General features: G+C 35.2%; 1 protein-coding gene across 31 annotated transcripts in view; it reads right to left on the bottom strand.

Annotated features, from left to right (window-relative positions):
• The window catches only part of EFCAB3 (EF-hand calcium binding domain 3), a 466,563-nt gene that overhangs the window by 144,988 nt on the left and 306,246 nt on the right, over positions 1 to 15,329 (bottom strand). For 30 of the 31 annotated variants that reach the window (XM_035300329.3, XM_035300331.3, XM_078373418.1 and 27 more), the window contains 8 exons: positions 12,676 to 12,780; positions 11,759 to 11,812; positions 11,137 to 11,241; positions 8,424 to 8,477; positions 7,641 to 7,745; positions 6,555 to 6,608; positions 6,010 to 6,114; positions 721 to 774 (listed from right to left, as the gene is read on the bottom strand). In XM_035300329.3, the coding sequence (XP_035156220.3) occupies positions 721 to 774; positions 6,010 to 6,114; positions 6,555 to 6,608; positions 7,641 to 7,745; positions 8,424 to 8,477; positions 11,137 to 11,241; positions 11,759 to 11,812; positions 12,676 to 12,780 (636 nt within the window). Of the gene's footprint in view, positions 1 to 720; positions 775 to 6,009; positions 6,115 to 6,554; positions 6,609 to 7,640; positions 7,746 to 8,423; positions 8,478 to 11,136; positions 11,242 to 11,758; positions 11,813 to 12,675; positions 12,781 to 15,329 lie in introns of those variants that run through there. The other variant, XM_078373447.1, reaches the window with a different exon arrangement.

The following is a 15,329-nucleotide window of genomic DNA, read 5'->3' as shown; positions in this document are numbered from 1 at the left end:
TAATAACAATGGGATAAATCAACAGTCTGAAATGGGGCTTGTATAAAGGTCTATGCCTATGACTATTGTATAAATGACTATGTAAATAATCATTTGGAGATAGGTGGCATCCATATTTGCCTATGTGATAAGATGAATTATTCCTAAAAAGAATTATGACAACGTTTTGTTTCACCAGTTACATGGTAATCTAGATTTCTGGCTGTTTAAACAATGGAAAAGTGATGTTGATTATTGAAAAAATCCAGAACGTATTGGGTATTTTATCAAGACTTTATAATTCAGTAGTTTTGCTCAAAAAGTACATAATAAAAAACTAACCCAGGTTATTAGATAATAGAAGATTTAAAAGTATAACAGAAAAAGTATTAGAATATAGCTATATACAACAATTTTCCCTATAACTTTTTTTTTCTTGAGATGGAGTCTGGCTCTGTTGCCTAGGCGGGAGTGCAATGGTGCGATCTTGGCTTACTGTAACCCCTACCTCCCAGGTTCCAGTGATTCTCCCACCTCAGCCTCCAGAGTAGATAGGATTACAGGTGTGCACCACCACCCCTGGCTAATTTTTTATATTTTAGTAGAGACTGGGTTTCACCATGTTGGCCAGGCTCGTCTTGAACTCCTGAGCTCAAGTGATCCATCTGCCTTGGCCTCCCAAAGTGCTGGGATTACAGGCATGAGCCACTGTGCCTGGCCTACCTATAACTTTTCACTCACCTGTAAATGACTCTACATTTTCCATGACCTTATTCAGTTTAACCTTCTTTTCATCTGTAAGATAAGGTGCAAATGAGACCCAGCCATAATGACTCAGACCCAGAAAATATGCTATAAAGACCTTATACTGTAGAATAAAACACTAACATTCCTAAGTTTACTCTGATTTGTTCTATAAATGTATTCATTTTCATGCCCCTATAAGCATGGAAGTTAAGAATAAAGTTCCAAATATGATAAATATATAGCACAGAAGAAGAAATTACAGTATATAAAATGGTGCTAGGAAGTTTTAAAAGCATTGCTTTGACTTCCTTTCCACTTGGCCTGTCCCACTTTAGAATCCAAGAATAACCCTATGTCTATCATTACTGTCTATTAATTACTACAGGATTTAAAAGAAATATGTTCCATAATATTGGTGTATTTACCTACCTGAAAGCTCATAGCTGGCTACTTCTACATGCAACTGTTACTCAGCCCTTTCTCCATGCTTCCAACTCTCTGGCCACAAAGATTTCCAATCTTTGCTGACTCTCATTTAATTTGTGTACTTACTGGTTGATAATTCTCATCTCTAGGGCCACATCACACAACCTTCTTAAGGAATCATTCCTGTCATGGTCTGCGCGGTTCTGCTTACCTCCCTTATGTGAGGCAATATGATTTGGTAGAAAGGGCAAACCTTTGAAGTTACATAGATCTGAGTTCCCATTTTTACTCTGCCACTTAGGGGCCACATGGCCTTGGGCAAATCAGTTAACCTCTGTGACTGATCTCAATTTTTGTGTCAGAGAAGTTAGGATGATAATCTAATCTGCAGAGTTATTTTGAGGATTATTGATAACGTATGTCAAGTACCAATTATTGTTTTTGGTATATAGTAGGCAGTTAATACTTGATAATTATTATCTGTGGCTATTTCAATTGAGGTGATTAGTTTATATTACCAGGAATATGATAGCATGAGAATAAGAGAAAGGACTATCCAGTTTCCTACATTAGTTACTTAATTAGTACACAATTCTGTGTTCTTATTAATTAAATTAACGTTATTTTGTACAAATAGTCTTACAAAATATGTGTTTAAGTGGGCAAGACTGACCTGATTTATGTTAGCAAAGGTTTCTAGTAAAAAGATTTCTTAAATAAAGCAAGACTATTCATAAAATTCTGAATCTGTGTGCTTTGAATCAGAAAGAAGAGACATAGGTGTGATACAGTTTTACAGTGCAGTAAGGATCTTAATGAATTGGCTTTTAAATCAACATAGCATTCATAATTTCAGACCCACACAATACACTGTAATACTCAGGAAAGTCACTGTGTTGCTATCAGAGAGAAGGATGTATTTTCTATTTCTTTTTCACAGGATTTAAAAAACTAGGCTTTTTACATGATCAAAACAACATGCTTTAAAATGTTTACTCATATTATTATCCCTTAGCTGGGGATGAGAGGTGGGGATGCCACAATTAAAAAGGTCCTCCCTGCCACAATTGGCAAACTAGCATCTATTCCTGCTTCATTTGATAATAGTGCTTTCCCTTTTTGGGAGGATATAGTGTCTTACCCTCTGTGAGCAATCCGTGGGCAATCAAAGTCCCTACCTTACCCTGGGCACCAAATGGTAAGGCCTAAAAAGATCCAATCAAAAGAGAAAACCAAAGGTGGATGTTGGTATTCTGGTCACCCACCAAAAGGCCAGGATAAGGTAGGGACTTTCATTGCCCTGTCCACAAATTGCTCACAGAGGGTAAGACATATATCCTCTCTCTTGAGACTCTGAATCTTGAAAAGCACAATGTAAGGGTGATTCATTTCTGCTTCACTGCCCTGATAAAACTGTTAATTAGTTCCTGTAACATAGGCTCTTTGATGCTGCCTTGGTTTTCCCCTTTTTGATCCTGGTTTTTCATTTGTTTCTTTGATTCTGTGAACCATTCCATGGCCATGCAAAAATTTCTTTTGTACTTAAGTCAGCCAGATTTAGTTTCTCTTGCTTGCAGTCACAAGACCAGAATACTAACAGCCACCTTTGGTTTTCTTTTTTGATTGGGTCTTTTTAGGCCAAGCTGGCAGAACATTATTTTTCTTAGTGTCAGGGCAGTTACGGGTTAAGGCATCATGGAATATGTATGTTGATACCAGCAGGTTACTTAACTATACCAGCCAATCACCAGTCTATAGAGAATAGGAGTCATCAATGGTGAACTATTTGCTCTAGATTCACTTGCAGTAGCTTGTGAATGCTGGTAATTTATCTCCTCCTTTATCAGGTATGAAAAGGAGAAGATTGTGATTTAAAGTATTTTAAATGGTATGCTGGGCACAGTAGCTCATGCATGTAATCCCAGCACCTTAGGAGGCTAAGGCAGGCAGATCTCTTGAACCCATGTGTTTGAGATCGGCCTGGGCAAAATGACGAAAATCCATCTGTACAAAAAATACAAAAATTAGCTGGGCGTGGTAGTGCAATGGCATCAGAGTTTGGCCTTGAAGGTAGTACTCACTGTAACAGATTATTGATCTTTGATTTAAACATTTGAATCTGAGATGATAGATTTTTTTATATGAATACATTTTGAATTTTATTTGAGGATCTCAGAGCTTCCTTATCTACTTGGGAGGCTGAGGTGGGAGGATTGCTTGAGCCTGGGAGGTCAAGGCTACAGTGAGCTGTCATTGTGCCACTGCCACTCCAGCCTGGGTAACAGAGACAGACTCTGCCTCAATAAATAAATAAATAAAATAAAGTGTGACTTTTTCCTTGGGTCTGTCTCAGTTTATGATCCTATCCCTCAGGAAGTAGTTCAACTTTGTCTCAATTGCTTATGGCATCAGCAAACAGCTTTATGTAGTTTAAACCAGAGAAAGGAGTGTTCTTGGCCTTTTATTAAAGCAATGCCTGTTATATATATATTTTAAAATGAATTTTCATTTTTTTCTTTTTAAAAATTATTTATTATTTTAAAGTATATCAATTTAAGAGAGATCCTGGTGGATGGTCAAAGGGCTAGATTCTTCTTCCTAAATTCATTCATCTGCTCCATAGATTTAAGAAGTCCTGGTTGGGCACAATGATTCATGTCTGTAATCCTAGCACTTTGGGAGGTCGAGGTGAGCGCATTGTCTGGGCTCAGGAGTTCGAGACCAGCCTGGGCAACATGGCTAAACCCCATCTCTACTAAAAATACAAAAAAATTAGCCAGGCATGGTGGTGCACACCTGCAATCCTAGCTACTCAGGAAGCTGAGGCAGGAGAATTGCTTGAACCCAGGAGGTGGAGGTTGCAGTGAGCTGAAATTGTCTGTCTCACACACACACAAAAAAAACTCCTGGTCCAAGGTTACGTTTTCCAATCTTGTTGTTGGCGTTCAATTCTATTATATGAGGGGAGACTATACCAGCTATGCTGTCTGAGATTTCTAATAACCCTCATTCTGATGTTGGCTTCTGGCCTCAATTAGGGGACTACAGTAATTAGGGGACTACAGTAAAGGGTTAAATGCCTAAGTCCTGCTCTTTTATTTCTATTAAGTCATATCTTCTTTCAATCTTGCCTTCACTATATGTAGAAACAGATAGGTTTATACATAAACTATTTAGGAAACTAAATAGGAATATGTAGTACTTATGTAAAGTGAGGTTCTTTTTTTTTTTGAGATGGAGTTTCGCTCTTGTTACCCAGGCTGGAGTGCAATTGCGCGATCTCGGCTCACCGCTGCAACCTCCGCCTCCTGGGTTCAGGCAATTCTCCTGCCTTAGCCTCCTGAGTAGCTGGGATTACAGGCACGCACTGCCATGCCGAGCTAATTTTTTTGTATTTTTAGTAGAGACGGCGTTTCACCATGTTGACCAGGATGGTCTCTATCTTTTGACCTCGTGATCCACCCGCCTTGGCCTCCCAAAGTGCTGGGATTACAGGCTTGAGCCACTGCGAAAGTGAGGTTTCTTAATGCATTTAACTTATAAACTCTCTTTAGAATCTTACCTTTTTTTTTTTTTTTTTTTTTTTTTTGAGACGGAGTTTCGCTCTCGTTACCCAGGCTGGAGTGCAATGGCGCAACCTCGGCTCACCGCTACCTCCGCCTTCTGGGTTCAGGCAATTCTCCTGCCTCAGCCTCCCGAGTAGCTGGGATTACAGGCACGCGCCACAACGCCCAGCTAATTTTTTTTGTATTTTTAGTAGAGACGAGGTTTCACCATGTTGACCTGGATGGTCTCGATCTCTTGACCTCGTGATCCACCCGCCTCGGCCTCCCAAAGTGCTGGGATTACAGGCTTGAGCCACCGCGTCCGGCCCTTTTTTTCTTTTTTTTAAAATAAAAATTATTATTTCTTTTAATTTTAGTAGTGAGATCTAAGTGTATAGAACCTAACCTTAAAATGAAACTCCATTAGCTCATTTAATCCTCATTTAATGTATTGCTTGTATTGACATTGAGGCTTAATATTAGGACAGAATGGTGTAAACTCTGTAGACAAGCAGGAACACTTTTCAAATCTCCACCTAGCACTTTTATTTTTTTTAACTTTTATTTTAGTTTCAAGGGTACCTGTGCAGGTTGATGCTATAGATAAATTGTGTGTTGTGGGCGTCTGGTGTACCCTATTATTTTGTCACCCAGATAATAAGGATAGTACCAGATATTGAGTGCACATGGATACAAAGAAGAGAACAGCAGACACCAGATACCTACCAGTTTTCTGATTCTCACCCTCCTCTCTACCTCCAAGGCTCAGGTAGGCCTTGGTGTCTGTTGTTCTCTTCTTTGTGTCCCCGTGCATTCAATATTTATCCTCCACTTATAAGTGAGAACATGTGGTGTTTGGTTTTCTGTTCCTGCATTAGTTTGCTTAGGATAATGGCCTCTAGCTCCATCCATGTCTGGCACTAATTTTCTATTAGGGATTTATTAGTTATTTTAAAGCCAGGATGATTAGGCATGCTGTCTCTTCTGTCACAATATCTTCCTTCCTTTAGTCTAGTTAGACTTTATGGTGACTTAAGGGATTTTCTTTTTTCCTGATTGATTTGTAAATATCTTCTCTAACTTCATTTTCATTTGAAGTGTTCTTTTGTTTCATTTCTCTATCTGTTCTTACCTCTATCAACTTCCTCAATGGCAGCAGAGTTTAGTTTTGAAGGTAGGACTCACTGTAACAGATTACTGGTCTCTGATTTAAACATTCTAATCTGAGATAATAGATTTTTTTATATGAATACATTTTGAAATTTTATTAGAGGATCTCAGAGTTTCCTTGAATATATAATGATATGCTCACCAGTTGTTGGCAGGTAGTTCTGCAGGTCTTCAATTTCCTCATCTTCCAGCTCATAACCCATGTTTTCCAGGATAGTACCAATTTTAGAGACATTGCACTTTCCAGCTTAAGAAAGAAGGAAGTGATAAAAAATAGGAACTGATAGCTAAAAAAAATTCTGATTCTAGTCACTCATCAATAACGATCAAATAGAACAAATCCATTGTACAGTAATAATTTTTAAAAAAAAAACTATTTAAAAAAAGACTTATTATAGAAGCCAGGAATATAATGTACTACTTTTGTATATTATAAACTACATATGTATTTTTTAAAGGAACCTGATGAATTATGTTAGATTAGAATTAGAGTCTAATTAGCAAACAGAATTTAAAACTTTTTCAAAGTATAAATTATCACATTAAATATAGTTTTATCTAAGACCTATAGGCTAATGGGACAGTAAAATAAAAAATCTAATTATTATCTAATGATAAGGTCTTTTAATAGTTAAGGTAAAACTTACAAGTCATAGTTTTACTTGTCTTATTGGGATTTTTACTTACCAGGAAATGATTTTATCTTATCAAGCAATACATTTTTATATACTTTTCCATCATCTGTAAAAAAGGCACAGTTAAGAACAAAGGAAAATTACATAGACAGTCAAAAACAGTAGAAAGAATATAATTTTTTTTTTAGATGGAATCTTACTTTGTCTCCCAGGCTGGAGTACAGTGGCACAATCTCAGTTCACTGCAACCTCCACCTCCCAGATTCAAGGAATTCTCCCACCTCAGCCTCCTGAGTAGCTGGGATTATAGGCATGTGCCACAGCCTCCCAAAGTGCTGGGATTACAGGCATGAGCCACCACACCTAGTTCAATTTTTATATGTGGATTTAAAAAAAGTACTTTCTTAATTTGCATTCCTACATTTCCTATACCCACACCTCTTCATAACTTAAGTCAAAAAATGAGAAGAAGATTCTTAATGTGGACAGTACATGGACAGTACATTCATTATACCACATTGAAACAGCTGTGCCTTTTCCCCCACTCTCAGTTTTCCTTTTTCCTTCTCTTTGCTACTAGCTAATTCAGCTTTCTTTTTCTCTTTGCCCTTCTTAAGCTTTATTTAATCTCAGGGTAATGATACTCTTAATGGCAGTACTCAGGTTTGAAGATATGATAGTCTCTCAAAACTATAAATTTAAATGTCAAATGCATAATATATTTAGAACCAGAGGTTAATCTTTTTTTTTTTTTTTTTGAGACAGGGTCTCACTCCATCATGCAGGCTGGAGTGCAGTGGTGTGATCTCGGCTCACTGCAACTTTGCCTCTGGGATTCAAGCAATTTTCCTGTTTCAGCCTCCTGAGTAGCTAGGATTACAGGAGTGTGCCACCACGCCTGGCTAATTTCACCATGTTGAGTTTTATCATGTTGGCCAGGTTGGTCTCAAACTCCTAACTTCAGGTGATCTGCCCAATTTGGCCTTCCAAAGTGCTGAGATTACAGGTGTGAACCACCATGCCCAGCCTCTTTTTGTCTTTTTATAGGAAATGAGAAGGGCCTATTTTTATGATATTCTCACATCGAAGTCCCCACTAGCACAGAGATAAATATCATAGTAGTGCATCAAATACCTACCAGTAATTGGCAAGATTTTCATCAGGTTCCAGAGTTCCTTATTTGTGAGCTCTATCCCTATGTCTCCCAGTACTTTTTTTATGTCCTTGGCTTGAATTTTTCCTCCTTTTAAAAGATGGAAATGTGAGACAGGTGAGAAATGCCTACTGACTCAAAATGATGAAAGTGTTTATGTTTGTATTTTTTTGTCTATAGCTTTCAGATGAAGAGCACAGGAAATGGAAGTTAGTTCTTTAAATCTAAATAAGATCCTTATTTATAATGACTTAGAGAACTGAACCCAGCTCACAGTAAATGGATGTACAAGTTGCTCAGTGATCTAAATATGTATAAGCTGTTACCTAATCTGAATCATATGAATCTGGTGAAATCTGTGTTACTTTTGCTTTGCTTGAATTATGAGATAGATTAGTTTCACTGACCACATTATTTGTATACCTGTCAAAGTTTTACCTTAATGTTTACTGGGTTACTGTGGTACTAAGTAAGTGTTTTGAATGAATGAACACAAGTGTTGCCTATTTAATCACAGTGAAATGAATTGCAAAATAAAAATGAGGTTTCAGAGTATAAGACTTGTTACAGAGGTGCAGCACCACAAAGTTGTTGCTAAAACATAAATAATCCAGTGGAATCTTCATCATTAAACCCAAACTTTAACAATTAAAAAAGCAGAAGTTAATAAGTCAATGATAGAATAAGAAAATACAATTTTAAATATGTATGTGAAAGTGAAATATTTTCATTTTAGTTTTACATCTTTTCACAAAATGTCTTGCTCACCTGTGAATTTATTTACTTCTTTTAGTAGTTTATGCAGATCAGTCATCCCAGAAGCTAAAAAATAATAAATACAAACAGACATAATTGTGTGCTGATTCAAAAAGATTGTCAGAGCAAAGAAATCATTTTCTTTATGATTTGTTTTGAATTATAGCCTAATAACCTACATAGATAAGCATAAAATAGGGAAAATTACTCTACAAAAATGTTGACTATTAATTTCAGAAATTATTCTCCCCTTCTCTCTTTTAAGATCTCAACCTTTACACACCGTGGAACATTTTCCCCCTTGGGGCATAGTCTATTTACACTATCTGCTACCAAGTCCTAAGAACAAGAGAAAAATATTTCCATTTGGAACCTTAAGATATTTCCCCATTGAACACTCTCCCATATTAACATCCCACTGTTGTACCTATTTTTTAGTAGATTTGTTCATTATATCCTCAAAGATACATTCATTACATACTCAAAATAACAATAAATAAAAGTGCTTTTAAATAGAGAATGTTTCTATTTATTCTGTATCCCATCCAGACATCCTAACCCAGCAAACTAGCATAAGACTTTACACATAGCAGTATTAAATACTTTAAAATTAAATGGTGGATTGGAACATATTACAATGGCACAAGTAACTCTCAAATCAGCATATTTTCTCTAAGTTGCAGATGCAGCATATTTCAGGGTAAGAAGAAAAATAGAAACTATGTACACTATTGATGTTTTGGTATTTTCTTGCCATAAAAGGTTATTTTTATTTTTATTTTTTTCCAGAGTCTCACCCTGTCACCCAGGCTAGAGTGCAATGTTGCAATCTTGGCTTACTGCAACTTCCACCTCCCTGGCTCAAGCAATTCTCGTGCCTTAACCACCCAAGTAGCTGGGATTATAGGCGTGAACCACAACACCCAACTAATTTTTGTATTTTTGGCAGAGATGGGGTTTTGCCATATTGACTAGGCTGGTCTTGATCTCCTGGGGTGATCCACTTGCTTCGACCTTTCAAAGTGGTGGGATCACAGGCATGAGCTAACACAACGGCCCAAAAGGTTATGTTATTTATTAGTATGCAATCCCATTCTTCCTTGGGGGTAGTTTCCATAACACATTTTCCATACATTTAGTTAGCAGATTTGCATGTTGGGGACTCTAATTATATATAGAACAATGTATTACATAAAACTCCCATGGAGCAGAGAAAGAAAACAGTTTGAAAAATAGTGAAGTTTAGGACCATGGATACAGCAATAAGGTTTACCTTATATTTAATCAGAGTTTCAGAAGAAACAAACCTATGTATTAAAGACAATACTGGAAGAGATGATAGCTAATAATTTTTCAGATCTGATGAAAGATTCCAATCATCAGACTCAAAAAGCCCAGTGAATCCTGAGGAGAATAAATGAAAACAAATACATTCCAATCTTCCATAGTGAAAATTCAAACCAAAGACAAACGTCTTAACAGCAGCAGCAGCAGCAACAACAATAACAACAAAAAGATTACTCTCTAAGGAAAAACATATAGATTCATGGTTGACTTTTCATCACTTCTCATCAGCAACATTAAAAGCAGAAGACAGTGGAATATCTAAAATGTGCTAAAAGAAAATAACTGTCTACCTAGACTGCTACATCCAGAGAAAATACCTGCCAAAAACAAGAGCAAAACAAAGATATTTTCAGACCAAAAAGAAAAAAGGAGTATTTGTCACTAGCAGATCCTAAATAAAGGAAATTATGTTAGTGATCCCAAAGGGAAGGCCTGAAGTACAAGAAAAAATGAAGAGCAAAAAAAGGTAAACATTTGGGAAAATCTGAATAAATGCTGACTTTGTAAAATGCTATTACTTATATAGTTTTGCTGAATTAAAAGAAAACAAGATAGCATGAATGACATAAAACAACATTAATATGGGGAAAGGGAAAAATAGAGTTAAAATGTTGTTAGGTCCTTCTATTATCCAGGAGAAAATGAATTTGGGGACATAGTAACCTGCAAATTGATATTATTTTCTTTACCAAGGTCAGCAATAGAAGTGAAGGTCTGAATGACTGGGTTGATTAAAATTTGTTTTATAGAGCAGGAATAACAGAGAGAGTAGTTTGACAACCAAAGAAGTTAGAAAATAGTTTATATATTGAAAGGAGATGGAGAAATCCAGGAACTAGCATTTTTGATGAAGATAAGGCATATTTCTTGGGAACAAGAGAACTGGAAGGTTGAAAAAGAAGCTAAAATATTTCTTGTCATGATTTCTAAAGTAGAGGAGATGAGACCAAGGAAGGAATAATGTGAGCCAGTGCCAAAACACAGGAAGTTGGTATATCACAAAGGTATAGAGAAATGTATAGCTGGACGATAGGACCTTCAAATGTTATTATACTATACTAACAAAAATAAAAAAATAAAAAGTTACTAAAATTATGTACTTAATCTGAAATTAATGACCCCTTCTCTGTGGTTAATAAACTATCTAGCATCTCTCAAGTACAGACTTATTTATAACTCACTCTAAGACATATACTATGTACCTTGAAATTAATGAAAATGCACCAAATCAAAATGTGTTCTTATATTAGGACTGAGTTCTTCTCTAAGTTATAAAAAGCCATATTAGCACCCAAACAGATCTAGCCTCAGGAACTCTCATACATAAGCCTATAAATAAAATTTCCTCAAAAGGTCTAATATTGTCCATGTTGCTCACCATCAACTGGTAGGTTTTGTGATAAATCTTTAAGTTCCTTATCTGGAAGCATGATTTTCATGTTTTCCAAAATGTTTTCCAGGTTACTAACATCAACCTTTCCACCTAAGGAAAGAATCAAGAATATGAGGGAAATCACAAGAAAATTTCAATTAATCCCCATGTACTATGGCTATCAGCAAAAATATCAATGACCCAAATGTTCAAGTGCATAAAGGTGAACAAGATGGGATTAGAATTGTAACCTCTTGGCTGATCTTGAAAATCCTACAAATTACAGATTGATTCTCCAATGAATTACAATTGTGGAGACAAACTGAAAACATCTTTCTGGTAGGAAGGGCCTAAATGCTCAGTTTAGTTCTTTCAGTTACTGAAAAGCCCTAAACAACTGCTAATAGTTCACTTCACATTTTCTTTGTAGAACCAGATTTAAATCTGCTTTTCAACTAAACTGGGCAAAAGCCAAACTTGGCAACAAAATGAAAGACAACTTGGAAAATGCAGCTATATTTAGAAACAGTATAATAAATACAGAGTTAATTATTATAAGAGATGGTAAGACCTGTAAGAGAATAACCAGGCAAATTTGAGGCAGGAGGATTCTCTTCATGCTTCTTACCTTTGAATGATTTCACACCATCTAGCAATCTATTTTCAGATATAGTTCCATCATCTACAGGAAAAGGCAAGATTCACAGCACAGATAAAGTGATACAGAGATTTAGAAAACTGGTACAAAATATCATTTCATAAAAATATTTCTCAATGATTTGCTTTAGGAATAATTTTGATTTTTGCCATCCCATGAGTTTGGAATCACAGAATAGAGAAAACTCTCAGAGTGCTATTAAGGGGCCATGGAGGATACAGCAATAACTCTTACATTTAATCAGAGTTACAGAAGAAACAAACCTATGGAATAAGGACAATATTGGAGAAGATGATGGCTAATAATTTTTGTGAATCTATCTTTCCATAGAGAGTAATATTTTTGTTGTTGTTGTTGTTGCTGCTGCTTTTAAGACATTTGTGTTTGGTTTGAAGTTTCACTATGGAAGATTGGAATGTATTAAGTATATTAATGACTTAAAGTAATCATTTAATCATTTAATAGTGGCAAACAGCTTTAAAGAAATATGAACATGTCTTTTACTTTTCTTCTGTGACTATTCCTTCTTTCTTCTACTTTCCTATTCCTTCCACTTTCCCATTTTTTCTTATATTTCTCAGCTCAACTTTTAGTTGTCATGGTGGAAACAAAAATAACAAAAATTTCTATATCCAATGGCAAGATTTTAAGAAAATAGAGTTGATGACTCTCAAAGAAATAACTTAATTATATTTTCCAAAGGAAGAAGGTCATGCTAAAATTTCTTTATCATTTTGCTTTTTCAAACTAGAATATCTAATAGCTATAGGTTTTTGTTTTGTTTTGTTTCGTTTTTTGTTGTGTGTTTATTTTTGTAGTTGTTAGGATGTCTTAAGTACATAGGGCTAAACTTCTTCGAAAGGTCCATTAGTATTTGAAGTGCTCACCATCAATTTGCAGATTTTGTACCAGTTCCAAGTATTCTTTAGGTGTGAATTCTATTCCAAGGCCTTCAAGAATACTTCTTAGATTTTTCACATCAAGTTTTTCTCCTTCAAAAAATGGAAATGACAAGTTTAGTTGACAATATTAAGAATTATTTAAGTATTCAACAATATGAAAGAAAATTGTCTTTGTTTATACATTACCATCCCTGACAGCTGATAAAAAAACAAAGACATACCAAGACCTACTGAGTGGAATAACTGTTAAAACTCATAAATGAATACATTAAAGTTGCATGATATGAAATCAACATATAAAAATTAGTAGGGGGTTGGGTGTGGTGGCTCATGCCTATAATCCCAGCACTTTGGAAGGCTGAGGCAGGAGGATTCCCTGAGCCCAGGAATTTGAGATCAACACAGGGAGCCTGGGCAACACAGGGAGACCACATCTCTACACAAAATTAAAAAAAAAATTAGCTGGGTGTGGTGGTGTGTGAAAACACTCAGCTACCTGGGAGGCCAAGACAGGAAGATCACTTGAGCCTGGGAGGTAGGATGCAGTGAACTGTGATTGTACCACTATACTCCAGCCTGGATGACAGAGTGAGACCCTATCTCAAAAAGAAAAAATTAGTAGTGTTTCTATACCCCAGCTTTGAACTATCTAAAAAAGAGAAAGTAAATAATCCCATTTACAATAACATCAAAAATTTTTAAAATGGGAATAAATTTAACCAAGAATTTGAAAGATCTATACGCTGAAAGCTATAAAACATTGATGAAATAAACTGAAGAAGACACAAATACATGCAAAGATATCCTATGTTCATGGATTGGAAGAATCAATATTGTTAAAATGTTTATACTATTCAAAGTGACCCATATATTCAGTGCAATTCCTATCAAAATTCCGGTGTCATTTTTGACAGAAATAGACAAAATAATCCTAAATTTTATATGGAACCACAAAAGACCCCAAATAGCCAAAGCAATCTTGAACAAAAGAGAACAAAGCTGGAGGCATCACACTTCCTGATTTCAAAATACAATTCAAAACCATAGCAATAAATATAGCATGGTACTGGCATAAAAAGACATATTGGCCAGTGGAACAGGATAGAAAGCCCAGAAATGAACCCATGTATTTACAGTCAATTGATTTTCAACCAAAGTACCAAGAACATACAGTCTCTTCAATAAATGGTGCTGGGGAAATTGGATCTCTACATGCAGAAGAAATAAATTAGATCCTTATCTCACCTACATATAAAAATCAACTCAAAATGGACTAAAGACTAAACACAAGACCCGAAATTGTATAACTACTAGAAGAAAACACAGGCGCAAACTCCATGACTTTGGTTTGAGCAATGATTTTTTAGATATGATCCCCAAAGTATAGGCAACAAAAGCAAAAACAGAAAAATGGGATTATATCAAATTAAAAAGCTTTTGCACAGTGAAGGGTTTCTTGATGGGAGACTTTTTATTACTGATTCAATCTCCTTATTCTTTATTGGTCTCTCATACTTTCTATTTTTTTATGATTCAGTCTTAGTAGAGTGTATGTTTCTAGGAATTTTTCCATTTATTCTAGGTTGTCCAAATTGTTAATATAACTGTTCATAGTAGTATCATCCTATTATCCTTTTTATTTCTGGGTATTGATTGTAATGTCTTCTCTTTCATTTCTCATTATGTTTATTTGAGCCAGCTCTCTTTTTTTCTTAGCCTGTTTGTCAATTTTGTTTACCTTTTCAAAAGAACAACTTTTAGTTTTTTTGTTTTTCTAGTCTCTCTTTAATTTATTTCTGTTCTTACCTTTGTTATTTCCTTCTTTCCCTCTGCCAAGTTTGGGGTTAATTTTTTCTCCTTCTGTATCTAACCTGTCGTTCATTTACTGAATCTTGGCAGTTATACATATCTTACCTCTAAATGTTTTATATTTGAGAAGTCAAGTGAAAAGCACAATTGAGGCATCAAACCATATACCTTATAAGGAGCTAATATCTAAAATATATACAGAACTCAACCCAATAGCAAAATAACCTAATTAAAAAATGATAAAAGGCCCTGAAAAGATATTCAAAAGAAGACATATGAATGGCCAACAGATATTTGAAAAAATACTCAACATCTCTAATAATCAGGAAAATGCAAATTAAAACCCCAGGGAAATATCCCCTTACATCTCTTTTTTTTTTTATGTACAACGTGACCACATTTAATGTTTACATAGCCATTATATATGTATTATATTTAAGTCTTTATCATACACATTTGAAGAAGACAAAACAAAATATAAAATAAATGATTTCAGCATTCAACTCAATAAGCAAAAATTGAACAACAAAATGAACCAAAGGAAACTAGAAGGAAGGAATGAATTAATGAAAGTAGAAGCAGAAACTAATGCAACAGAAAAAAAGAGGTTGATAAATTAAATCAAAAGATAATTCTTGACAAGACCAATAAAATCAAGAAAACTTCCAGAAATATTATTTTTAAAAAAGAGAGAAAGAGAACATAAGGAATGAAAAAGGAACTATAACTACAAAAAAAAAGAGAACAGTTTAACAAAATTACAAGAGACTCTTACGTAACTTGATACCAATACATTATCAAATCTAGGGATAGTAAATAGCTGTCTATGA

This window comes from Callithrix jacchus, chromosome 5 (assembly GCF_049354715.1).
Source record: "Callithrix jacchus isolate 240 chromosome 5, calJac240_pri, whole genome shotgun sequence".
Classification (NCBI taxonomy): Eukaryota; Metazoa; Chordata; class Mammalia; order Primates; family Cebidae; genus Callithrix; species Callithrix jacchus.
The sequence above is the reverse complement of the archived record's forward strand: the minus strand, read 5'-3'. Positions and strand labels throughout refer to the sequence as shown.